Raw genomic sequence first — 26,844 nt, forward strand, 5'->3', positions numbered from 1 at the left:
CTTACACGTGGAACCTAAAAAGCAAAGGAACCGTCAAAGGGGAACAGACACAGAGAGAAGAGCTGGTGGTTGCTAGCGGGGAGGGGGGCAGTGGGAAGGGTGGATGAGATAGCAGAAGGGGATTCAGAGGCACAGACTTCCATTTATAAAGTGGTGAATCCTTCACAGGGCTCCAGTGGACAGCACAGGGGGTATAGTCAGCTATATTGTAACACCATAGTGTAGTGACAGACTGTAACTAGACTTACTATGAGCATTTTGTAATGTGTCCAAGTATTGAATCTCTTTGTGGTAAACCTGAAACCGATGTAATGTATTAAGTCAGTTATACTTCAATTTATTTATTTATTTAATTAATTTGTCTTTTTAGGGCTGCACCTGCAGCATATGGAGGTTCCCAGCTAGGAGTCAAATTGGAGCTGTAGCTTCCGACCTACACCACAGCCACGGTAATGTCAGATCCTTAACCCAGTGAGCGAGGCTAGGGATCAAACACACGTCCTCATGTATCCTAGTCAGATTTGTTACCCATGACCCACAAAGGGAACCCTAGTTATACTTCAATTTAAAAAAGCATACGCAGGGAGTTTCCATTGCGGCTCAGCAGAAACGAATCTGACCAGTATCCATGAGGACATAGGTTCGATCCCTGGCCTTGCTCAGTGGGTTAAGAATCTGGCATTGCTCTGAGCTGTGGTGTAGGTTGCTGAGTCTCGGATCTGTCATTGCTGTGGTGTAGGCCGGCAGCTACAGCTCCAATTCGACCCCTAGCCTGGGAACCTCCATATGCCAAGGGGCGCAGCCCTAAAAAGCAAAATAAATAAAAATAAAAAAATTATGCACAGAAATTCCCTGCTGACTCAGTAGGTTAAGGATCTGATGTCGTCACTGCTGTGGGCTTGGAGCTGTGGTGCAGGTCGATCCCCGGCCTAAGAATTTCTACACGGTGTGAGCTTGGCCAAAAAAAAAAGTATACACACGCGTGTATTTCTTTATTGCCTCTTAAGGACTTGGTTTCTAGCTGGACTGGGATGAAGGAGGTAGGATTCGAAGATGAGGCCAGATTGTGTGTCTGGACGGCCTCTATCTGCTCTGTTTGGGAGGGGTAGGTCTGGGTTTGCCATGTTTGGGGAGGCTTTTCAACGAGATGTGTCTGGTAGATGGTTAGAAACCTATCAGGTGCTGGGAGTTCCCATTGTGGCACAGTGGAAACAAATCCAACTGGGAACCATGAGGTTTCGGGTTCGATTCCTGGCCTCGCGCAGTGGGTTAAGGATCCTGCGTTGCTGTGGCTGTGGTGTAGGCCGGCAGCTGTAGCTCTGATCTAGCTTGGGAACCTCCATATGCCACCAGAGTGGCCCTAAAAAGCAACAAAAAAAAAAACCTATCAGGTGTTGACTTGGGAGTTGAGGTTCATACTGAGGGAAGAGCAGCTCTGAGGAGGAAAGTGGGGGGGGGGCGGAGAGAAAATTTGAGGGGCTGAAACTTGCACCTCAGAGGATATCTGAGTCCCGTGCTCCTGGCCTTTGCTGTTCAGTTGGTGTGTTCTGTCTCTGCTTTAGATATTTGCTTCTGGTTCTGATGGATGCTGAGAGAGCCTGGAGCTACGCCATGCAGCTCAAGCAGGAAGCCAACACTGAACCCCGAAAACGGTTCCACTTACTGTCTCGCCTCCGCAAAGCCGTGAAGCATGCCGAGGAGTTGGAACGCTTGTGTGAGAGCAATCGTGTGGACGCCAAGACCAAGCTGGAGGCTCAGGTTAGTGTCTTACATCAGCTTTGCTTTATTGTGGAGATTGGAGACAGGGCCTAAAGAAAAAAAAAGGGTTGAACAGAACAGTTTCTTTACAGTTTCTTACAGTTTCTTCTTACAGGAGAGGAAAAAGTCTCATCTTGCCTTTAAAAGGTGAAGTTGTTTTTAGTTTTGAGTTCTTGGTTTTTAACAGTTAGCTTTAACTTTGAAGACAGCCGATGCTCCTTTTTTTTTTTTTTTTTTTTTTTCCTTTGGCCTTTCTAGGGCCACACTCGAGGCACATGGAGGTTCCCAGGCTAGAGGTCCAATCAGAGCTGTAGCCCCCAGCCTACGCCACAGCCACAGCAACACAGGATCCGAGCCGCGTCTGCAACCTACATCACAGATCACAGCAACGCCAGATCCTGAACCCACTGAGCGAGGCCAGGGATGGAACCCGCAACCTCATGGTTCCTAGTCGGATTCATTTCTGCTGCACCATGATGGGAATTCCGGATATATCATGTTTGTAGTCACCTTTTTTCTTGGCCATGTCTGTGGCATGTGGAAATTCCCAGGCCAAGGATTGAACCTTTGCCACAGTAGTGACCTGAGCTACAGCAGTGACAACACTGGATCCTTAACCCATTTAGCCATAGGGGAACACCTGTATTCAACTTTCGATGCTTATGTTATAACCCAGAAGGTAGTTATTAGGTGAAATGAAGAAAACACATTCTTTTTATTTGGAAGCTCTCTCTCGGGAAGTAAGTGAACCATCAGTTATTTATGTGTCACATCTTATTAGTGAAATAAATTTTTTTCTTTTAGAATCAATCTGAATAGCTCTATACTTTTGATATCAGTTGGAAGCAGGAGATTGGGCTGTCGCAGTGGTTCTCAGGGGCTGAAGCAGTTTCTCTTTTCCCGTCGCCTTACAGGCTTACACGGCTTACCTCTCAGGAATGCTGCGGTTTGAACATCAGGAATGGAAAGCTGCCATTGAGGCTTTTAACAAATGCAAGTAAGTCCTCTGGTCCAGAGGCTGTGACCAGTTTTGATGATAGTCATATTCAAGCTGCAGATCAGCTAATGAGTTTTTTTTCTGTGAAAGTTACACAGTTTTGTTGTTTTCTTCTCTTGAGAAAAGTTGACTATTCTCTTGAAGCCCCAGAGTATGCCAGTTCTGAAGGAAGGGCTTGAAAGCCCATGTTTGGTTTTTAGTAGCTACATTCCCTGTGAGTTTATTTTCTTCTTTTTTTTGGGGGGGGCACACCCATGGCCTGTGGAGGTTCCCAGGCTAGGGGTCAGATCTGCGACCTACACCACAGCTCACAGCAACGCCGGATCTTTAACCCACTGAGTGAGGCCAGGGATCAAACCAGCAACCTCGTGGTTCCCAGTTGGATTTGTTTCTGCTGAGCCACGACAGAACTTTAAGAGTTTATTTTCTTAAAGTAAGGCTGCCTGACTCCTGGTGTTTCTCCCCTGCAGAACTATCTACGAGAAGCTGGCCAGTGCTTTCACAGAGGAGCAGGCCGTGCTCTACAACCAGCGGGTGGAGGAGATCTCCCCCAACATCCGCTACTGCGCGTACAACATCGGTGAGCGGGGCTGCGCTGGCTGTCGCGGGGGGCCTGCGAGGGGTTCATCCCAGAGAACCCAGACAGTTGCTTGAACTTTCTGTCCTTTCCCTCGCGTCCATCTTTGGTCTGGGTTTTGGTTGATGAAAAAAGTAGAGTTGTTGGAGTCTGTCCTGCTCAAAATCCAGGAGGCGGCTCCCTGGCTTCTGTTCCGGCCCTGCCGTCTCCTGTTCTCGCCAGGAGCTTTGTGCCAGGACCGGGGACTCCTTGCAGTGTGCCGGTAGAGGGGGACGAGCTCGGAGTTGAAGCTGGTGGTTCTCAAGAGAACAGATAAGACCACTGAGGGTTTTCCGTGCAATCTCTCTCTCTCTCTTTTCCAGGGGACCAGTCAGCTATCAATGAACTCATGCAGATGAGATTGAGGTCTGGGGGCACTGAGGGGCTCCTGGCTGAAAAATTGGAGGTAAGCTAGCATGCGCCTTTGTTTCTTGTGAAGAGTCTTTGGCTTGTGAAAGAAGTAACCTGTGATCTCATCATCCAGGCATAATTGCTGTTAATTGTGCTTATTTATCTATTTATTTATTTGTTTTGCTTTTTAGGGCCACACCCGTGGCATATGGAACGTCCTCATGGATGCCAGTCAGATTCGTTTCTGCTGAGCCACGACGGGAACCCCTGCACGTTTACACACACATATATATATATATATATATTTTTTTTTGCTTTTTAGGGCCAGACCCACAGCATATGGAGCTTCCCAGGCTAGGGGTCAGATCGGAGCTACAGCCGCGAGCCTTTGCCACAGCAATGCAGACCCTGAGCCGCATCTGTGACTTACACCACAGCTCGGTGAGGCCAGGGATCGAACCTGCAACCTCATGGTTCCTAGATGGATTCATTTCTGCTGTGCCATGATGGAAACTCCTGCATATTTATATTTTGAAGAAAAACATTTTTTTTGACCATGTCCATGGCAAAAGTGAAAGTTCCCCCAGCCTGGGATTGAATCTGTGCCGCAGCAGTGACAGTGCCGAATCCTTAACTTGCTAAACCACAGAGAACTATGGACACGTGTTTTAAAAAATAGGGTCTCGGTATAACCTGCTTCTCTTTACACACATATTTTATTAGCATATGGTTGATTTGCAGCGCTGTGCCTGTCTCTGCTGTACAGCAGAGTGACCCCGTCCCACGTGTGAATGTACATTCGCTTTCTTGTGTTACCTTCCGTCATGGTCCATCCCCGTAGACTAGACGTGGTTCCCTGTGCTGTACGGGGGGACCTCACTGCTTATCCGTCCTCAGTGTCATGGCTGGTGTCTGCTAACCGCAAACTCCCCCTCCCTCCCCCTCCTTCCCCCTTCCCCCTTGGCAACCACAGGTCTGTTCTCTTACGTCTGTGAGTCTGTTTCTGTTTTGTAGATAGGTTGGTTTGTGCGGTATTTTAGACTCCACTTAGAATTGATAGCATAGTAATCTGCTGCTTAAATTTAATATCGCGTGCATTTTTTCCACGTCAGTGAGTACACCGCCACACATCTTTTGATGGCCTCCTGGTCTTCCATTGTAGTACATGTTTTATTTGATCACTCATTGTATGCCATTTTTTACTTTGTTTGTTTGTTTGTTTGTTTTTTAGGGCTGCACCTGCAGCATATGGAAGTTCCCAGGCTAGGGATCAAAACAGAGCTACAGCTGCTGGCCTACACCACAGCCACAGCCACATCCACGCCAGATCCGAGCCATATCTGTGACCTACACCACACCTCACGGCGACGCCAGATCCTTAACCCACTGAATGAGGCCAGGAATCGAAGCTGCATCCTCCTGGATACTAGTTGGATTTGTTTGGATTTGTTACCCTTGAGCCACAGCCGGGACTCCCTTGTTGATTGTTTAAAGTGGTCACTGGTGTTAGCATGAATATCTGTGTCCCTAGCTTTTGTACACATTCTTAGTTATTGCCTTAGGATAAAATTTTAAAAGTGGAGCTGAATGTTTTTGGACACTTTTAACAGATGTTGGCAAGTCTTTTTAGCTTCCGCTGATTTACGTTGTCGTGCATACAGATACTCCTTCCTCCTCACGTGCCTCCCAAAACTTAGTGTTGCTCTTTTTAGCCTCCTAGTATGTTCTTTTCCTGTTGACTTTCTGTAAACTAAGAAATATTGATACCAAGGAGGAGTTTAAATGTACATTTGCCACGCATGTTCTGTTTTCTAGCCTGTAATGTGTCATTTTTAGAAAAGAGACAGGAGTTCCCGTCGTGGCGCAGTGGTTAACGAATCCGACTAGCAACCATGAGGTTGCGGGTTCGGTCCCTGCCCTTGCTCAGTGGGTTAAAGGATCTGGCGTTGCCGTGAGCTGTGGTGTAGGTTGCAGATGCGGCTCGGATCCCGCGTTGCTGTGGCTCTGGCGTAGGCTGGTGGCTACGGCTCCGATTCACCCCCTGGCCTGGGAACCTCCATATGCCGCGGGAGCGGCCCAAGAAATAGCAAAAAGAAAAAAAGAAAAAAGAAAAGAAAAGAGACAAATGCTGGTTTCCACGGGTTGTCGCCGTGACCACTCATAACTTTTAAAACTGCTTCCCAGGCGCTGATCACCCAGACTCGAGCCAAGCAGGCGGCCACCATGAGCGAGGTGGAGTGGAGAGGCCGCGCGGTCCCGGTGAAGGTCGACAGAGTGAGGATCTTTTTACTGGGACTGGCCGACAACGAGGCGGCCATCGCCCAGGTGAGGGCCGGGGCCGGTGGCGCGTGCGGGCGTGGGTCGAAGGTCGCCCTGGTGTGCCGACGCGGTGGTGTTCGTTGGTGTTCATTTCCCGCACACGTTCATCGAAGTGCTGCTCGGGGTGTGCTAACAGTCTCAGGACGCACCCTCTTGAATAAAGTTATTTCCAAGCTGAGGTTCTCAGGAGGAGTCCTTAGGTTTAGAGGGTAAAGAAGTCAGCAGTGACAGCCTTCAAGAAAAGTGGGCACCGTCGAGGCTGCGTGAGGTCTGGGGTCCCGTTCGGCCCAGCAGGTGGTACAGCGGCAGAACTGTTAGGTCTGTTAGGTCCCCGGCCGCTCTCGGACCGCTGTCCTAGCCGTCTAGCCCTGAAGGGCCGCCCCTTGTTCCTGGGCCCTTGAAGGACAGCCCGGCAGCCCGGACACCTTGTTTACGTGCGGCACACGTGCAGTGGTCACGCGGTGTCGCCCTAACCGACGCTGTCACGGACGTGATTGTTACCTGCGTTGGGTGTGAACAGCCGAGTGAGCCCAGAAGGTGGGAGATCCTGGTGAGGTTGGTTTGCCGACGTGACTGAGGCCTTTTTTACAGCCCCTTCATATTGGGTAAAGCACGTCTGGAAAAAACCAGGCTGCTCACTGTGTCTCCACCCTCTCCAGGGGCCAGCCGCATTCCCTGCGACGTCGCGGTGCCCGAAGCATGTGGGGGGGTGCTCTGTCGGTTGTGTTGATGCGCTGCTTTAAGCTTCCAGTCCTTTCCGCGACGTTGGGTCGGGGGCACTTTCAGCCGTGCAGGATTTCTTTGTGCCTGTTGTCTGTGTTACGTGTTGCCTCTCTCGTTTCCCTTGTATGTGCCTGAAGGACAGACGACTAGAACAACAGCAGAAAGTTGCGTTTTCATTCATCTAAAAGGCTGCACTTTTTCTGAGAGCATTTCATTGGCCCTGCCTGTGTTGGGCTCTCTTCTGGCCTGGGGCCGAGGGCACCCATGTGGATAATGCAGCTGGAGTAACTTCTGGTCTCACAGTGGTAGATGCTGGAAGCAAGGAACTGTCTCAGTTCTGTGCCAGGCATCGGTGACAGTGGGGCAGGAATTCAGGTTAGACTAGGAGTTGGGGAGGTTCATCAGGGCAAATGAAATAGAGACTTCTTAGGAACGGGGCCGCAGACACAATCATACATTTATTAAGTAACTTTAAAAAGTTATTCATGGGAGTTCCCGTCGTGGCGCAGTGGTTAACGAATCCGACTAGGAACCATGAGGTTGCAGGTTCGATCCCTGGCCTTGCTCAGTGGGTTAAGGATCTGGTGTTGCCGTGAGCTGTGGTGTAGGTCACAGACGTGGCTTGGATCCCACATTGCTGTGGCCCTGGCGCAGGGCAGCAGCTATAGCTCCGATTGGACCCCTAGCTCGGGAACCTCCATATGCAGGTGTGGCCCTAAAAAGACAAAAAGACCAAAAAAAGTTATTCTTGCTTAACATTTAGAAAACATGAATATTTTTCAGAAATCAGCCTGTAATCTGACTTCCCGTATACCTTCATTGATACTGCATTCTACTAAAAAATCATGTATTTCCTTTTAAGTCTTTCATCTTCATAAGAGACAGTTGTGATTTTTTTTTATCTGTTGGAATCATACCGAGATCCAGGTTTGTATCCTGTTTTTTACTAACATGTTGTAAGGATTTTTCATGTTCCTATGCAATATTTCACCAATTTCTTGAGTACGCGGTAGTCCCCTGGACAGAGACACCCCAGAGACAAGCAGGGAGGGTACCGGTCCTCCTCAGTGTTCTGCCTGCGCTGCTTAATGCTCTCTTTTTATCTTTTTCACCCTGGGGTGGGTGAGACTCTCATGTTACAGGTGGGAAAACTCAGAGTGTGACCTGCCCACGGCCTTGTACCTGATGGACGGGAGTGCTTGCACTCAAACCAGGCCCTTTGACCCCAGCACTCGTGTTCCTTGAAGTTTTCTACATGTCCTGTTAGATTCATCAGGAACCTAGTGACAGGATCATTTTCCTTGGCTTTGGTAAACAGTTAAATATAGTTTCACTTCACAGTACAAAAGCAGAGTCCTGGGTGCCTGATAAAGACTGAAAAAGCAGAATCTTGATTGAAATAAATAGTCCTCGGAGCTCCCGTGGTGCTGCAGCGGAAAGAAACCCGACTAGGAACCGTGAGGTAGTGGGTTCCATCCCTGGCCTCGCTCAGTGGTTGAGGGTCCAGCGTTGCCGTGAGCTGTGATGTAGATCGCAGATGCGGCTCAGATCTGGCGTGGCTGTGTCTGTGGTATAGGCCGCCGCTGCAACAGCTCCTATTAGACCCCTCGCCTGGGAACCTCCGTGTGAATTACTTTGATCATTTTCAACATTTAAACCAACCTTGAATATCTGCGGTAAGCCCCTTGTTTACAGCATATTGTTCTTTTTACATATTGCTGGGCTTGATTTGTTAACACTTGGAGAATTTCACCTCTATCTTCATGAGAAGTAGTGGCCTATGACTTTCTTTTCTTGTATGTAATGTCTTTTTTCAGGGTTGGTGTCAGGGTTATACATAACTCATAAAACAAGTTTGGAGATGTTCCTTCTTACTCTGCTTTCTGAAAGAATATGTGACATTGGTGTCTTTTTTCCGTAAATGTTTGTGGTCTTTCCACATCAGTAGAACCACTGGGCCTGGGATTTTCTTTGTGGGAAGGTTTGTAAATTTTGTTTTTGTTTGTTCTAAACAAATATAATTCCTTTACGAGTTGTACATTTCTCTTGTATTACCCTGTGTCCCTTTGGATTTTTGTTTTTAGAAGAAATGTATTAATTTCATGCAAATTGTTGATTTTGTTACCACAGAGTTTGTAATAGTGCTTTATCAGTTTAATGTTTGTAGAATCTGTCACGTTATTTCCTCTTAAGTCCTGGTTAATATACTGGTTAATCACAGTTATGATTTTTAAGGATCGTACAGTGCATTAGGATCAATCACTTGAGTATCGGAGACCTTTCAGAAATGATAGATCAAAGAAAATGTGTATAAAAATCCTGGGAATCCCATTGAGGGTTTTTTTGTTTTTTTTTTTTTTAATTTTTTTGTCTTTTTAGGGCCATAACTACAGCATATGGAGGTTCCCAGGCTAGGGGTCGAATTGCAGCTGTAGCTGCTGGCCTACACTGCAGCCATAGCCACGCCAGATCTGAGCCGCGTCTGTGACCTACACCACAGCTCACAGCAGTGCCAGATCCTTAACCCACTGAGTGAGGCCAGGGATCGAACCCGTAACCTCATGGTTCCTAGTCGGATTCGTTAACCATTGAGCCACGATGGGAACTCCCCGTTAAGGTTTTAACATTAAAAACAGCTCCGTGCCCCATGTGCTACATCACACATACACCAGACCGAGCCAGCAAGTAAAACAGTGTAAGTTCAGTGTCAAATAAAGTTTACTCATATCCTTAGATGTCAGGCCTAGTGCTGTGGCTGATTAAACGTATATCGAGTTGAGTGAACCATGGGTTATTAAATGCCAAAGATGCCCTTTGGCCATTTGAGGCTAATCTCTGGAAGAACTGCCTGCTCCCTGGTGCCACTGTCAGGTGGTGGCAGCTTTTCTGACTGTGTTGGGTTGTTCTCTGCCCTGGGAACCGAGGGGTCTGTCTGAGAGAGACCGGGCTTTCGTTGCCCTGTTTGCTAACCTGGCTGGTGGTGGTGGTTGCCACCCTCTGGGCACTGGAATGCAGGACTTGGGCAGCCCCGGCTTCTTGCTTACTTGTCAAGGTTTTTATGACATTTAAGTAGTAGAACAGCAGTTTACTGAAAAGCATGGAAGGAAGAAATAATTCAGGGAGATAATATTAAACTGCAAAGACTGGAGCTGAGGCTCAATCAGCTGCCAGAAATCCAGCTGCAAAATCCTTCCTTTCTTTACCCAAAACTCTGGGGCCTCATGCCTTTGATAGTGTTTTACTTTTTTTTTTTTCATATATATTTTTTTAGGGCCACACCCACAGCACATGGAGGTTCCCAGGCTAGGGGCCGAATTGGAGCTACAGCTGCCGGTCTACCCCATAGCTCTCGGCGACGCCGGATCCTTAACCCACTGAGCTTGGCCAGGGATCGAACCTGCGTCCTCATGGTTCCTGGTCGGGTTCATTTCCGCCGCGCCACAGCAGGAACTCCGATATTGTCTTACTTTATGATTTCTCTCTCTTGCTTTGTTAACGCTTGATCCCACCCAGACTGTCACTGACGGTTGCCTTGTGTGAGGATGTTAGGCAGCTGGGGCGGGAGTGGGTTTAAAGTACCTGCAGGTTTGAGGACTCTTATCCCCAAGTTACAGGTAATATTTTCCTTTCTTTTTGTCTTTTGTCTTTGGATAATATTTTAATGTTTGACTGGAAGGGAGATAATCTCTGTTTCTTTCTTAAAAATTATTTTTAACTGAGATTTGTATCCTCCTTTGCTCCGTATCAGTGTGTTTTTTCCTCGACCTCAGTGGGCCGAGCGAGACCTGGTTCTCCTACGGGTGTGGCAGAGACCGTGGTCAGACTCACCTGCCTGTCCCTCAGTCACACCACCGCCTTCCAGCAATTTTTGTAGACAAGGGAAAACAATCTGGGAGTTCCCATTGTGGCTCAGCAGGTTTATGAACCTGGCATAGTGTCCGTGAGGTTGCTGGTTCGATTCCTGGCCTTGCTCAGTGGGTTAAGGATCCGGCGTTGCCCTGAGCTGTGGTGTAGGTCGCAGACGCGGCTTGGATCCTGCGTTGCTGTGGCTGTGGTGTAGACCGGCGGCTGCAGCTCCGATTGGACCCCTAGCCTGGGAACCTTCTTATGCTGTGGGTGCGGCCCTAAAAATGAAATAAAATAAAACCATCTGGGAGCTCTGTTTTTGATAGCCGGACAGGACCCCGGCAGCTGGCTTTAGGCGGCCTGGAGACGTGGCTGAGGCTGTAGAAGAGCCCCTCCGAGAGTGCTGGAGGTTTCCTGAGCGTCGATCTAGAGCTTGTCTGTCAGGATCCAGTTTCGCATTACTTCTGGGCTGACGATGTCTCTCTGTCGTAGGCACCTGGGCGCGGGTCCCAGCAGAGCGCAAACCCTCAGGCAGGCGGTTCGCCCCTTGGGTTTGGGAGCCCATCTCTGTGGGCTCAGTGGCAGGCCTGAGCCGTCTGCGGGTAGCCTCTGAGGAACCTGCACGCGTGTCGAGAGGTGTTTGTCCCGCTGTCCTTTCAGGATTGTCTTGGCCTCCAAGGTGGTTTATGGAAGAAGAGTATGAGGAGCAAAACACGCTCGTGCGTGAGCACTCTTTGCCCAGCCTGGGAGCCTTGAAAGCAGGTCTGCCCCAGAGGATGGTGTTCCCTGCGTTGCCGCGCCGCCGGGTGCTGTTGGAAAAGGCAGCTGACTTCTCTGCGCCTTAAGACTTCCTGTGACGTTCCCAATGGAAGTTAGAATTTTCTGGGAGCAGAGGAAACGTTTGCTTCCAGTCAATACCTTGATGCAGAGCTTTCCTCTTTCAAGGAAAGTGAAGCTAATACCTGGCGGGAAGGAGGTTCAGCATTTTTGCATCGTCTTGATTTTTTTTTACTTGCATGTACCCTCGCCATGAGAGAGACAGGTCCTGTGCAGCTGGTAAAGCCAAGCTCCCTCTTCTCTTTCTTCTGCACCCATCGCCTCAGGTCCTGAACCCCACCCACTTTGAGAGGGTGTGGGTGGCGTGTTTGCTGGATTGTGCTGGAGGTCATCCTGCCTGCTCACGCCGTGGCTCTGGGTGTGTGGGTGGCGCCAGGTCTCTGCTCCTGTCATTCCAGCTGCTGACTGTGTGGCGGCCCCGTTCCGAAAGAGCTGCACTGTGAGCGATGTGGCAGTTGGATTAAGTGATTATGAAGAATCTTGCTAACTTGACCTGTTTAACAGTGTTTTGTGTGGAGTGTGTTTCTCCAGAGCTGCCCTTGGCCACACAGTGGCTGAAATTGATTAAAATTTCAGGCCTCGGTAGCCACAGGTAGCTGGTGCCTCTGTTGGACAAGGCAGGGATGTGACCATCACAGAACGTGCGAGTGGACAGCGCTGCTCTAGGTCTCAGGGTGTTAGTGGAGCCACGTTTGCCTTCGTACAGCTGGGCTCCTTGTTTGTTCCTAAGTTCCGCAACAACAAGAAAGTCGCGTAACTTCTAAATAGTCAGGTATGTTTGAGTTGAGTGGGTAACTTATAAGGAAGTTTTTTACACGCTGGAATCTGGGAGAAGCATAAGAGTGCTTAAGGGAAGAAAAGGGTTTTCTTTCAGCTCCTCGCAGGCACCTCTTAGAGGGGCTGGCAGGCCTGGGCTTTCTTTGGGGCTGTCTCAGAGGTCAGTTGACTGTCAAGAGATCACATTGTGTGTTAGTTTCTGCGGAAAGTCAAACACGGTCCCGGGAATGTTGGTGTGCTCACGTCAGAGTGGGTCTGCCGGTAACACAGGTTCATCCCCTTGCTGCCCTTCGCCCATTCCCACCTGCTCAGTCGGATTCTTTGGGATGATAATGTGGTTTGGCAGGTATTCAGTTAATGAGTCACCTTTGGCCTTATCCGCTGGCGGGCAGAGGGGTGACGCCCGAGCTTTGCAGAGACTGTCATCCCGAGCTGGTCAGCCTCTCCCTAAAACTCTTCTCAGCGTAGCCGTGTGGACTGAGTGCAGAATTTCTGTGGTGAGAACTGTGGAGTTGTACTCCAAGGAAAAGAAACTTCTGGGAGTTCCTGTCGTGGTTCAGTGGTTAACGAATCCGATTAGGAACCATGAGGTTTCGGGTTTGATCCCTGGCCTTGCTCAGTGGGTTGAGGATCCGGTGTTGCCGTGAGCTGTGGTGTAGGTTGCAGACGTGGCTTGGATCCTGTGTTGCTGTGGCTCTGGCGTAGACCGGGGGCTACAGCTCCGATCAGACCCCTAGCCTGGGAACCTCCATATGCCGCGGAAGCAGCCTAAGAAATGGCAAAAAGACAAAAATAAATAAATAAATAATAAAGAAATTTCTGGTGTGCTGTGCTTCAGTGTGAGGTAGCAGTGCCCAAATCTAGTCTGTAAGACCGCTCTAGGGGTGCCAGGTGCAGGTCCTGAGCAGAGGCATTGGAGGAACGTAGCAAAAAAATTTTGGGGGGGGCCATACCTGCAGCTTGTGGAGGTTCCCAGGCTAGGGGTCAAATTGAAGCTACAGTCGCAGGCCTACACCACAGCCACAGCAGCATGGGATCCGAGCTGCATCTGTGACCTACACCACAGCTCACGGCAACGCCAGATCCTTAACCCACTGAGCAAGGCCAGGGATCAAACCCTTGTCCTCATGGATACTAGTCAGTTGGTTCATTAACCACTGAGCCACGACAGGAACTCCCAGAAAAGTTTTTGATAGGAAAAAAATTAAAGCATCTGTTGCCTGACAGTTTCAGATCAGTTATACGGCTGTTTCTTCAGTATGTTCGCTTTACATCGATGTATATAATTTCCATGGAAATAAGGGATGAGCCATAAGAGAAATCTCACGCGGTGGAGCACAGTAGCAGTTGCCGTGACCTCTGGTTGGGGGTGTCTTTGGGGGTCTCCTGGGCAGCCTTGAAGCACTGTCCTGCCCTCCTGCATGGGACACTGCGGGTTACTCACGAGGACGTTTGTCTCACATTCTGCTTTGGTTCAGGCTGAAAGCGAAGAAACCAAGGAGCGGCTGTTCGAGTCCATGCTCAGCGAGTGTCGGGACGCCATCCAGGCCGTTCGCGAAGAGCTCAAGCCAGACCAGGTAGGACTGTCAGCGGAGCCACGGCTCTTGCTCTGGGCCGGGCTCCTCCTCGTCTGTGTGTCGCCTTCTCGGGGCACCGACTCGCAGCCCCCGCTGGCTTTAGGTGTGGTGACTGGCTCATAACCACGGCAGCCTCTTCTGGGCCCCACCAGGTTGCGAAAGTCTTTGCTCTGTATCCTGTGTCTCCTGATGGTTTTCTCTGTTGCCTGTTAGCCTTAGGTCTGAAGTTTGTGTCTCCGGGTGGATTTCTCCCGTGCTCCCTTTTTTAAATAACATCACTGTGATTCATCCGGGCGTCCAGGCGGAGCAGCTCCGAACCGTTTTTGTCTCTCTCCGCTGTTACCACAAGCCCTGTCTCTTCTCCCTTTGTAATTTTTCTGGCTGCTTGTCCATCCCACCTGTTTCTAGTGAGCCTTTTATATTTTGCTTGGATTACCATCAAGGTCTCCTGATTGCTTTTCCTATCTTAAGTTCATTTTGCTTCTCCAGGCATTTTTGCCAGAAGAACAGATTGAATCTTTTTATTTATTTTTTTTTATCTTTTTGCCTTTTCTAGGGCTGCATCTGCAGCATATGGAGGTTCCCAGGCTAGGGGTCTAATCAGAGCTGTAGCTGCCGCCTACACCACAGCCACAGCAACATGGGATCCAAGCTGCGTCTGCGACCTACACCACAGCTCATGGCAATGCCAGATCCTTAACCCACTGAACGAGGCCAGGGATCGAACCTGCACCCTCATGGTTTCTAGTCGGATTCCTTGACCACTGAGCCACGACGGGAACTCCCAGATTGAATCTTTTTAGTTTCCATTTCACTCTCTGCTTATGAAAAGCCCAGTGGCTTGCTGAGGTCCTGGAGCAGTGCTCTCTAAACTTTCGTAATAAAGCAGCCCCCAAGTTAACCTCTGATACGTTTATTTATAAACAATATACCCTATTATTCACTTGATTTGTGATATATAAAATGCATTAAAATGAAGTTTTTAGACTTGAGATAAATATAAATAGACGTCGTTTTCTGTGTTTGCCCCACTCTGAGGGTTGTGTGTCCTGCGTCAGACCCCGCTGGTCTGTCAGGTACATTTCCGACTCCTTGAGCCCCTGTCTTTCAGTCCTCTGTTTCCACCATTGTGAGTGGCTGCTTCCCTCTGAGTCATTGTCTTTTTTTTTTTTTTTTTTTTTTTTTTTTTGCTTTTTAGGGCCGTACCTGCAGCACATGGAAGTCTCCAGGCTAGGGGTCAAATCGGAGCTACAGCTGCCAGCCTACACCAGAGCCACAGCAACTGAGGTTCCGAGCCGCATTTGCAACCTACACCACAGCTCACCACAACGCCAGATCCCCCACCCGCCGATGGAGGCCAGGGGTCGAACCCGCATCTTCACGCATACCAGTTGGATTCGTTTCTGCTGTGCCGCAGTGGGAACTCCCCCTCTGAGTCGTCTGCCTCAAGCTGTTGTCCTCACCTTCCTTATACTGCTGTCTTTCCCTTCTCCTCACACCTGGCTGCTCCTTCCTCTCTTTCCACCTGTCCCAACTCTGGCCGGCTTTCAAGCTGCAGCGCATGGCTCCCCATCAGTGAGGAGCCCGCCTACGCCATCCTAGCCCGTGTGTCTCATTTCTTGACTATCTGTACTTGCAGCTCTAATTTTTGTTTGATAGTTAATCCAGCATTGTATTGTTTCCTATTTGTCTTTTTGTTTTGTTTTTCCTAAGACGATAACAAGCATATTAAGAGCAGTTCTTTTTCTTGGGTCTTCTGCCACAGCCCCTTCTGTAGTTCAGGAAGTGCATGTTGGGCCACAGTCAGTTGTCTCCTCCTCCCTTTGAGCTGCCGTCTGCGTGGCAAACGTCCCTTCATTCGTTCAGCAGGTCCGTGCCGAGCCTCAGCCTCTGTCAGTCGCTTTGCGTTCTGAGCAGACACGTCACGGAACGCGGTGCATTTAGTGATAGTGAGCTCTCCCGTCGCTGCTGTGACATTACCACAAGTGCAGTGGCTTAAACCGACACAAATGTGTCATCTCACACTTCTGGAGGTTGGGAGGCTGAAACGAGTCCAGAGGGCCGCGTTCCTGTGGAAGCTCCAGGGGAGACTCCGTCCCCAGTGTTGCAGAGAGTGCCTTTTCCTCCTCGTCGAGGCCACCCGCGTTTCTTGCCCTGTGGCCCCTTCCCCGTCTCCAGGCAGCAGCAGAGCGGCCTCCCTCCTGTCTGACCGCGGCCTCAGGCCCAGTCTTCTCTGTATCACTGACCCTGTTGCCTCCCTCTTCTCGGGAGCCTGGGACTGGGCGGGGCCACCCGGAGAGTCCAGGCTAATCTGGAGATCCTTAACCTCACCGCATCTCTGAGGCCTCTTGAGTGAAAGGTAACATCTTCACAGGTTCCTCTTGGGCTGTGGACAGCTTTGGGGGCCGTCATCCAACAGCCACAGAGGCAGGAGCTGCTGGCACAGGCATAGAACATGAGTCTAAGACAGGTCCCAAAATGGAGCCGAGGACCGTCCGCCTTAAGGCTTTGGGCCTGCACCCTGGACACAGTGGACAGGGAGCCTTCCTGGCTGTTACTCTGAATTCTCCTCTTCAGACCTGGTGTTTCGATGCCAGGGGCAGCTGAGTGACTCCGTGGTTCAGGAATGTGCCCCTCACTATCAGACCCTGCCTGTGCCCCAGGGCACTGCGAGGACCACAGCGTTGAGTGAGCTGGGCAGAGCCAGGGATAGGATCAGCTGGTTTATCTTTACTGTTTCGCTTTCTGCAGAAACAGAGAGACTATCCCCTTGATGGCGAGTCGGGGAAGGTGTCTAATCTTCAGTACCTGCACAGGTAAGGGTGGTTGTTTTCTCTCCTTTTTGACATGGTCTGGTATGACCTGGGAGCAAAAGAGTATCCGTAGTGTTTATATACCTTACGGTTTACGTTGGTTGGTACACGTGACAGTACGAATGCATTTGCGCACGTTTTATCATCTAGGTTTGCATTTGTATATTCTTGTGTATAATTCAAAATTTTTATGCAGGATAAGAACTAGAATACAACCAGTAATTCTGAAGCTCTCTGTGGCCCCACCCATGTTGATTCCGGCCCCTCTCCTATTTATCTTTTATTTTATTTTTTATTTTTTTGCTTTTTTAGGGCCACACCCACAGCATATGGAGGTGCCCGGGGTAGGGGTCGAATCGGAGCTACAGCTGTCAGCCCACACCGCAGCCAGGGCCATGCGGGATCCGTGCCGCCTCTGCAACCTCCAGCAGAGGTCACGGCGATGCCGGACCCTGGACCCCTGAGCAAGGCTGGAGATCGCACCCACATCCTCATGAGTACTAGTTGGTCACCTCCGCTGTGCCACACCGGGAACTCCCCTGCCGCCTCTAGAGCCAGCCACTCTCCCTCCCATGCCAGGCTCCTAGGCCCACTCTCCTCTGTGTTCCCAGTGTTTCAAGTTACCCCTTTTACATTTAAGTTCAATTTCAACTCCAGTCTAATTCCGTCTGGAGTTTAATTTTGAGTGCGGCGTGGATCCAGCTCACCTTTTTCCGTGAGGATGAGGGATTGCCGCAGTGTGCAGTTTGCTCTGCGGGCACGCGGCCCGCTTTCTCCTTGCGGGCTCTTTCCGGGCTCCTCTGCCCTGCGGGTGCACTTGTCTGTACGGACACCAGCGCACTGACTCCCTGCGGAGTTGTCACGCTCCTCGGGGTCTGGTGGAGCAAGTCCCCCCCAGGCTTTCCCTCCCTTCGCTCTGCCTATGCATCTTTAGAATCATCACCTCAGTGTTTTGAAAGTGAGTCATTTTGTTTCATAGAACAAAGAAGGAAGGAAGAGTGACACTCTTCAGACTTCCTGAAGGGAAATAAAATCCACTTCCCATCAGATCCTCTTTCCATGTGACCTTCGAAGTTTCATTTCTCAGACTGTTTGTAATTTCTTTAGCAAAACCTTGCAATATTTTCAGTCATTCTCTTGCTCCCTCCCTTTTTTTTAAATAAAAACAAAACCACAGAAACTCCTCTCCCTCCCCTAGTCTCCGTTCCTGGGGACTTTGGTGTGGTGCCAGATGACTCAGGCGTACCAGGACCGAGCGGGAGCGGCCCTTAGTCTTCTGGTTCATCAGCCCCGGGAGAAGGCTGGCCAGGGGACACCTAGTAGTTCACAGCCACGGAGAGGCGGAGTCAGCGGCTGGTCAGCCTCCCAGCCTTGAGGGACGCAGGAGCTTCAGCAGGGCTCAGGGGACCTGCACAGCGTGAAGCCCCCTTGCCCTCGGACCCGTCCTCCCACCTCCACGTGGAGCTCGTGTCGAGATCATGAGTCCAGCAAGGGTCCGAGGCCAGCTTGGGGTAGATTGAAGTCAGGAATCAGGAGGGGCTTGTATTTTAATAAAACTCTGCAGAGCTGGCTCTAGAGTCCTGTCCCGCTCTGAATAATAATTACTTTGTTTTGAGAGTCTGATTTTTAGGGAAATCCACCTCCTGACCTTCCCTCCCACGTCTCAGAAGCAGACGCTTTTGATTCTTTTAACCAGTTCTTTTGATATTTGCCTCCGTGGCGCTACATGCCCTGTGCACACTGATCTTTGGGTGTGGGCAGCATTTACCACTTTCCCCACAGCCCTCCCTCACCCAGGCTGCTCCTGCTCCACACCCCGAGCTCTCTTGACCTCCCATCTGACTCCTGCGCAAGCTTCCTCATTTCTGATGCCATGTTTTTTTTGTTGTTTTCTTGTCCTTCTAGGGCCGCACCCTAAAAGGGTGCAGGCCATATGGAGGTTCCCAGGCTAAGGGTCTAATCAGAGCTGTAGCTGCCGGCCTACGCCACAGCCACAGCAACGCAGGATCCGAGGCCTGTCTGCAGCCTACAGCACAGTTTATGGCAACGCCAGATCCTTAACCCGCCCAGCGAGGCCAGGGATCGAACCTGTGTCCTCATGGATACGAGTCAGGGTTGTTAACCACGAAGCCATGGCAGCATCTCCTCTGGTGCCATTTTTCAAAATAAATTTTTATTATAGTTGATTTATCTGATGCCATTTTAATTTCTAAGAGCTCATTTGTGTTCTTTGAAAATTATTTTCTGAAGTTTTCTCCTCCTACAAAGTCTAGCTCTTCCAGCTTGCTCTTTTCCCCTCTTCTGTCTCACTGGAGGTTTCCCTCCTGTGTCTCATGACCCTTGTCCCTCTACTCCTGTTAAAGACTCTGCCTTTTCTAGTGGGAGCTCTGCACCCTTGCAGCTCATCAGCTGTGGGCCTCACTGTAAGCGTTCTGGCTCTTAGAAAAGATACAGAGGGCATGTAATTCAAGCTCAAATCAAATTTCGTGTAAGGTCTCACATGGGTCCCCTGCACGTTAGCCACTGAACAGCAGCCGGCATTGAGGGCCCTTGGAGCTTGAGGCCCAGGCCTCACCCCCGCACTCCCCTTGGTCAGTCCCAGCTCGTGGCCCAGTGCGCCTCTGGGAACGTCAGCTTCCCTGAGCACAGTCTGAGCTGACATGTGCTGCATTCCAGCTACCTGACTTACATCAAGCTGTCGACAGCGATCAAGCGGAACGAGAACATGGCCAGAGGCCTGCAGAAGGCGCTGCTGCAGCAGCAGCCGGAAGATGACGGCAAGCGCTCCCCCCGGCCCCAGGACCTGATCCGGCTCTATGACATCATCCTGCAGGTGACCCTGGAGGGCTGGGAAAGCAGAGTCCGTCTCGTGTGTGTGCTGGACACAGAATGGCTGAGTGTTGCATAGCGAAGCTGCTGGGACAGCCAGGAGCTGTTAGCATCTTGCTGAAAGACAGAGAGGTCTTGTTCTCGTACCAGTTCAGCCGCCCATGAGCCCGATGCTCAGATGTGTTGCTGTGTAGACGCTAGTAAACCCACAGGTGTTCCCGTGCAGGATGGTCCCCCGTGGGCTGGGGAGCATCCTGGGACCTGCTGCCACACTGCTGCGGCCCCCAGGAGCTTAGGGGCGCGTGAGCTTGTTTGACCCCTGCATGCAAGCAAGGCGTCTGTGCAGGTGCCACACGGGTGGGCCGTCTGCGACGTGAGTTGAGAGCCGGAGAGCTCCCCTCTGGCTGAGAGGGTCCAGGGAGCCTCTGAGGGCAGTGAGGTGTGGCGGAAAGATAAAGGACAAGTAGGCTTTCAGTGTCAGGAGGGTGGAGGTGACACCAGGTGCGGCTGCTGCCGTGTCACTCCTCACAGGCTTTTCCCCGTCATTTGGAGCCTAGGTGCTTTGTTTTTGTCCACGTCTGTTCTTAAAAGTCCTCTGTCAGAAACTCTGTGAGGCCTCCTCTCTTTGAGTTTTCTTGTTGCGTCTCTTGTGCAGAATCTGGTGGAATTGCTCCAGCTTCCTGGCTTAGAAGAGGACAGAGCCTTCCAGAAAGAAATAGGCCTCAAAACTCTGGTGTACAAGGCTTACAGGTAAGGTCCCAAGGGACAGACAGGGCTCTCTCCCGCCGCCCGCTGGTTCTGGAGGCCTTGGGAACGTGTCCCTTCCCCTGGAAGTTTGGGTCCCGGGCTGTGTGATCAGAGGGCAGTCAGGCCAGTGCTCAAGGGAAGCCTGGGAGTGTGGCTGGGAGTTTCCAGTGCAGCGTTGGTCGGTGGAGAGCTTGGGGAGCTGGGGACACATGATACCCATCTTCGCTTCCTCCCTCCTCCCGGGGACCGAGGGACAAGTGTTGGGAAAGGCGTTAATTAGAACCAGAGCAGCTGGTTCAGGACACCTGAACTGAACTGGGAGAAAGCGCAGCCTTTCGGCTTCCCGTGCGTAACGTGGGAGTGGACTGGCAAGAAGGGGAGGGGACGGAACAGCACCGGGGAGCCTGGCGTGGTTTTGCTCTTCCTCTCCTGGCCAGCACCCCACTGCTCTCTGGCTCCCGTCAGGGGCCTGCAGCGCTCAGGCCCTGCAGATCCCAGTGGAGTAATTTCTGTTAGGAAGAGGTTTCGTTCTCTGGGGTTGGTTTTTGAACGAGATAAGCAGGAGTTTCCGTCATGGCACAGCAGAAATGAATCCATCTATGAACCATGAGGTTGCGGGTCCCATCCCCGGCCTCTCAGTGGGTTAAGGATCTGGCGTTGCCGTGAGGTGTGGTGTAGGTCGCAGACATGGCTCGGATCCTGCGTGGCTGTGGCTGTGGTGTAGGCCAGCAGCTGTAGCTCTGATTCGACCCCTAGCCTGGGAACCTCTTTGTGCTGCAGGTATGGCCCTAAAAAGCAAAAAAACAAAAAAGAGAGAGAGAAGGAGTTAAGCAGAGATGAACAGTAGTGACCTACCTGTGTGGGCAGCGAGCGGCGGGTTTATATCAGCCGGGCAACATCCCTGCCTCCTGCCTGCCTCCGGCTCCCTCCCTGTGCCTTTTAGGAACCGCCATCTTCACAGAGTCAGCCAGTAGGGAAAAGACAGTGGGTCAGCTTTGGACCCGCATTGTCACCTCTGATGGGGGAGCAGAGGCAGCAGAGAAGCCTGCACACTTGGACGTGGAGAGTGGCGGGATCTCCCGTCTCGGGCAGGGACCCCGGGGTTAAGGAGCTCCACACGTTGGCCTAAACAGCGAGGAAAGCCTTGATCTTGGGTGATTGTCGCTTAAGGACACTGTGGCCCTTTTCCTTCCGCGTCAGATGTTTCTTCATCGCTCAGTCCTACGTGCTGGTGAAGAAGTGGAGCGAAGCCCTTGTCCTGTATGACAGGGTCCTGAAATATGCAGACGAAGTGAATTCTGATGCCGGCGCCTTCAAGAACAGCCTCAAGGTGAGCCCTCGGCCTCCCCCTGCTTCCAAGCCCTGAGCGGTTGTGCAGCGAGGCTCCGACGCCTTCTCAGACCGGTCCTGCCCTGTCAGCCGTGGGGCGGGGTGAGTCCCGGGTGCCTGGGAGCCGCAGGCGGTGATTCCTGGCCGTGTTCCGGGCCCGAGAGCTCAGGTTCTAAGGAGGACAGCCTTCCTCTGCTTAAAACCGCCCTGGAGTCCTTGCCTCAGACCGGCTGCGTGTTGCAGTCACTTGAAAAGATTTTTTAAAAGGTGGATGTCTGGGTGCCGCCGTCCGAGATGCCGGTTCTGACTGGAGTGGGATCTGGTCTGAGCACTGGGGCTTCTCATGGCCCCTCCGTGATTCTAATCCGCAGCCAAGCTGAGAACCACTGGTGCAGCCTTTCCACACACAGTGTGCCTGACCAGCAGCAGCACTGGGGAGTTGGCTAGAAACACCAGTTCTCAGGCCCTGCCCCAGGCCTACTGAGTCCAGAAGTGCCTTTTAGCAAGACCCCTGGCGGTTCGGGTATGTGGATATCGAGGCTTACATGCTGATCCGGTCTGTCTTACGGACCTGAAGCTGCAGACGGCTGTGAGGATACAGAGAGTCGTAAAGCCCTCGCCCAGGGAATCCTTGTGCATCTGACGAGTGGAGACTGTTGGGAGAAGCGGGCTAAGGTTACTGTCACAGATGGTGTCACAGCCAGTATGCGAGCAGCTGGGTCTGCCGTTGGCGTCCTGTGTCTGCCGGGACAGCACGGGCTTGGGGGTGGGGTGGGGAGAGACCTGCCCAGGGCCTGTGGTTCTGCCACAGCCCTGAGACCTGCTTGGGGGAGCCCCGTCCGCATACAGGAGGAGAGACGACGAGGGGGCCGTGGGAGGTGGGCGTGGGCAGAGGGTGGGGTGACCCGTGTGGCAGGATCAGCGGAAGGGGTGCCGGCGGACTGTGGAGGCAGACCCGTGGGGACGGTTTGTCTCGGAGAGAGGACAGAGGCAAGGTTTACGGGAGCTCATCTGACCCCCCGGGCCGGGTGGTTCGGGGGAGGTGACAGGGACAAGAGGCGTGAGGGCTTCCCAGTACCCAGACCTACTCTGATCGTCCCCAGTTCTGCCGAGTGAGGCTGAGGCGGGCGGGGTCGCGGGGTAGGGCCCTGGATCCCTGCCCTGCCGCCGCCCTGGGCGTCCGTCTTCTCGCCTGTAAAGGGCAGGTGTGGACCCCGCAGACGACCGCGGCGAGGGAACTCGCACTTGGCGAACCGCGCGGAGCCGTGCCTGGAACAGAGCGGGTCGGGTCCGATGCGTTTGCTGCTGGTGTCGTCCAGTCGTCACCATCTCCACACGCTGTCACTGAAGCCGCGGCATAGGTTGCCCTCTTTGAAACAGGCTCATTCTGTGTGTGTGCTCTTTTAAATAGGGAGAGCCGTCTTGAAAGTCTAAAACCCCGAGAACATCCCAGCAGGGCCACCCAGGTCCGTTTGCTGTGCTCACGCGTCTGCGTTTTCCCGATTGTTGCAGGACCTGCCTGACGTGCTGGAGCTCATCTCGCAAGTGAGGTCGGAAAAGTGCTGCCTGCAGGCGGCCGCCATCCTGGGTGAGCACCTGCCGTCCTGGCCGCCGCGTCCCCAGACTGCCGCGCTGCTGCCCTCTGCTCCTGCCCCCATGCCGCTGTTTTCAGACTGGAAGGGGTTGTTGTGGTTAATCCGTAAGATTGTAATATTCTCCTGCCGTTGCATCTGCCGCGCTAAGTCACTGAGTCGAGCAGAAGAATTGAGAGAAGCTGCTGTGTGAGCGGTCCCTCCCGCCTGCTGGTGTCTCGCACTTAGCCGGGCTCGCTTCACTGGGGTCACGGCCTTGTCCCGGGGTTTAGCGTTGTTACCTGTGCCAATTCTCTGCCGGGTTTGGACTCGGGAGAGAGAGGCTCCCTCCCCGCACACCTTTGCCCTCGGGGTTTGGAACCAGACCTGCCATAGGTCCTCATTCGTGTCCGTTGTGTCGAGTCGCTGTTCTTACTGAATCCTGTGACTCTTTCAGATACAAATGACCCCCAGCAAACGGAGACCTCGTCCCAAGTCAAGGACAACAAGGTGAGTCTGGGCTGCGGCTGCTGAGGGCCTGAGGGGTTCCTGACAGACCAGGAATGTGGGCCCCTTGGAAGCCCAGAGGACCCTCGATTCCTCAGGACACGCCCCGCTTCCCCCTCCGTTTACTCAGGCCCCGCAGGCTGCCTCTGTACGGTTTCTTAGGTGTCATCCAGATGGTCCCAAGTGAGGCCAGGGACCTGCTGTGCCTGGGAGCCCCGACTCTGACAGGCCCGTGCCCCAGTCCCGGGCCACCTCTCTCAGCCTCTCCAGGTTTCAGTGACTCTCGGCTATAAACTGGGCATGTGAGAGCCCCTCACGGGGGGTTAGGGGTTGTGGGGGGCACACGTGAGCTCTGAACTGGGGGCTGGACACGTCGCGATGTCCAGGCTGTGACGGACGTTGGGGTTTCTGCCTTTGATCTGATTTCCAGCCCCTGGTGGAGCGGTTTGAGACCTTCTGCCTGGACCCTTCCCTCGTCACCAAGCAAGCCAACCTCGTGCACTTCCCGCCGGGATTCCAGCCCGTCCCCTGCAAGCCCCTCTTCTTTGACCTGGCCCTCAACCACGTGGCCTTCCCACCCCTGGAGGACAAGTTGGAGCAGAAGACCAAGAGCGGCCTCGCCGGATACATCAAGGGCATCTTTGGCTTCAGGAGCTAACCAGGCTCTTCCTGGGGGCAGGGGAGCCTGACGCTGGGTCTGTGTTGGGAGAAACGCCAGCAGGGTCCGTCTGTTAAATCCAGGTCTGCGTTGGCCCAGGGCGGGAGTGTGACAGGCTCAGCCCTGCGTTCCTGTGTCTCGTGCGGTGTACACTTCCATTCGTAACCATTGTGCTGGGGGGCGCCCTGTCGGCTTCTGTAAACGTTTGGGGTCCTCCCCAGACCTCCCGGGGCGGGGCCCCTGCGCCCGCGGTCAGTGACATGTTGGTGGGGAGCCCCGCCAGGCACGGATGGGGACTTGAATGTGTTGTCCTGTTGCTTCAGTACCATGGATGTGAAATGAACTCAGCCTTGCTGCGAGCGTCCAGGCCCCCTTGAGGAGTTTGCCCATGACTGGGAAACACTGCAGCGTCGCCCCAGAATTACAGTCAGCCTTATTCCCCTCCCTCCAAGTGAAAGTGAAGACGTTTCCGAACAAGCAAAGAGCTCTATTTTTAGAAGAAATATGTTACCCTCAGAAATGATGAAAACAAATCTTATATTAAAAGGCAAAGATTCTGGGTACTGTGCCCATTCTTTACATGCCCTCACGGCCGGTCCCGGTTCTGCTCGGGCTTCCGGCCCCCTGGATCCTGAGCTCCGGCAGCCTGGGTCTGTCTGATGCTGGGTAAGAGTGTCAGAGGCGCTGTGCCTAAAGACTCCCAAGCTGCGGGGTCTGGATGCCATTATATTTTAATCACTTTTCACTTTCCTTCCTTATCTCTTTTTTTCTTTGGTCTTTTTTTAAAAGAATTTGCATTCATTTATTTACTTATTTTGCTTTTTAGAGTCACACCCCTGGCATCTGGAGGTTCCCAGGCTAGGGGTCGAATTGGAGCTGCAGCTGCCGGCCTACACCCCAGCCACAGCCACGTGGATCCAAGCCTCATCTGTGACCTACACCACAGCTCACGGTAACGCCAGATCCCAGACCCACTGAGTGAGGCCAGGGATCAAAACTTTCCTCGTGGATCCTAGTTGGGTCCTTTCTGCTGCGCCACGACAGGAACTCCCTTTAGCTGCTCTTTTCTAATTCTAGTGTATCGATTACAGTCGTCACAAAAGCAATGCCGGAGAGCAGGCAGTCGCAGTGACTTAAACTGAGGTGTGTGCAGTGCGTGAGACCCACTGTGGGCTCAGAGGTGCCTCTTTCCCAGCGAGCCTCGGGAGGGCATCACCGCACGGCAGGAGATGGGGCTGGGCAGGCGCAGCGGACCTCAGCGCTGGACCTGAGAGTTGGCGGGGGCTCCGGGGCTCGGAGAGCACATCTCTGCCCAGGATTTGCTTGTGTCAAGGAGCCTCGGGAAGCTGGCGGGTTTTTAGTCTGAGGTTTCGTCTGTTCCCCACAGCTTAGGGGTGTCTTCCTGCTCTCCCTGCCTCCTTCCTCAGAGGGCTTTAGGTTGAGGTCCTGGACTTGGGTTCTGCAGGCCCGGTCAGTGCTCCTGACGGGCTGAGGTGGGGGTGCCAGGGGCCTTCCTCCTCCTCCTCCCCCTCGTCCAGCTCCCCGGTGCCCTTGGCAGCACCAGGGCGGTTGTCCACGTCGTCTCCTTTGCCTCCTCTTGCCGACCTGGGCCAAGGCCACGGCCGGGCAGTCCTCCAGTGTCAGCCCAGTTCAGGGCCCCGCTGCGGGCTGCTGGCTCCGGGTCTGAGACACTGGGAGGTGGGGCCGCGGCTGGAGAAGTGCCTCCTCCTGGCTTCTGGGCCGCTGTCCCTGTGTCCGGCTCACAGCTCCAGGTCCTTTCACTCTTGGGGGCTGGCATCGGGGGAGCCGGAATCCTGTCGGTCATCTTGACGGAAGGTTTTCCAAGCTTTTTCTTTCTCATGAACACACTGAAAATTCCACGCGTGTCCCTGCTGGCTGCTCTGAGTAGTGGCGGCTGGTGTCAGCCCGCGAGGCTGTGACAGGCCATGTGTCATAGTTAAGGCACACATTTACATAAGAGGACAGACGCGGCAGGGCCGAGGTCTCGCCCAGCGCCCACATCCCCTCCCATGCCACCCCAGACATGGAACAGGCTGTGTCGTGGAGACCCCGGCCTGTCCTCGGGCCTGCGAGGCGGCCGCAGCCTCTCGTGGGAGCGGGTTCAGAGTCAGGCCTGGGCACTGCTGCTGGGTTCCCAGAACAGAGCCGCGGAGGCCGCCTGCTCGTGCCGCCCCGGGTGGGGAGCAGTGAGTCCCTCGGCTGTGAGCAGGGCCTGGACGCTCGCCCTGCTTCCGTGGGTCTTTCCCGCGGGTTCTTGTCCCTCCCACAGGATGGGCTGTGGGTCGGTCGGTCAGGCGGCAGGGTTTGGCCCTGGAGGAGTCTTCTGTCCCCACAGATCCGGAGATGCGGGAAGCTCTGCTGAGCCTGGGTTCGTAGGACACGCCCAGGCGCGGCTGTGTCAGCGGTGTTTTATCTGTCGGGTGGTGGCTTGATGAGCAGGGTTAGCAGGTGAAGTCCACCGGGTAGAAGGTCCATGTGGGAACTTGGAGGGTGGTCTTCTGACCCTTGGGTGGGAAGGACGCGATTGGCCACGTGTGTCGCCTTTCGCTCTGTGGCTTCTGCCAGAGA

At 52.8% G+C, this 26,844-nt stretch overlaps 1 protein-coding gene across 1 annotated transcript in view; it reads left to right on the forward strand.

The window, feature by feature from the left end:
• SRP68 (signal recognition particle 68) overlaps positions 1-24,816 on the forward strand; it is a 34,138-nt gene extending 9,322 nt beyond the window's left edge. The window contains exons 4-16 of the mRNA XM_005653867.3: positions 1,563-1,758; positions 2,673-2,755; positions 3,226-3,335; positions 3,695-3,777; positions 5,907-6,047; positions 13,703-13,801; positions 16,553-16,617; positions 19,291-19,447; positions 20,099-20,193; positions 21,391-21,520; positions 23,032-23,107; positions 23,548-23,600; positions 24,028-24,816. Coding sequence (XP_005653924.2) covers positions 1,563-1,758; positions 2,673-2,755; positions 3,226-3,335; positions 3,695-3,777; positions 5,907-6,047; positions 13,703-13,801; positions 16,553-16,617; positions 19,291-19,447; positions 20,099-20,193; positions 21,391-21,520; positions 23,032-23,107; positions 23,548-23,600; positions 24,028-24,255 — 1,516 coding nt within the window. The 3' untranslated portion in view covers positions 24,256-24,816. The remainder of the gene's footprint in view (positions 1-1,562; positions 1,759-2,672; positions 2,756-3,225; positions 3,336-3,694; positions 3,778-5,906; positions 6,048-13,702; positions 13,802-16,552; positions 16,618-19,290; positions 19,448-20,098; positions 20,194-21,390; positions 21,521-23,031; positions 23,108-23,547; positions 23,601-24,027) is intronic.

Source organism: Sus scrofa, chromosome 12, assembly GCF_000003025.6.
Source record: "Sus scrofa isolate TJ Tabasco breed Duroc chromosome 12, Sscrofa11.1, whole genome shotgun sequence".
Lineage (NCBI taxonomy): Eukaryota > Metazoa > Chordata > Mammalia > Artiodactyla > Suidae > Sus > Sus scrofa.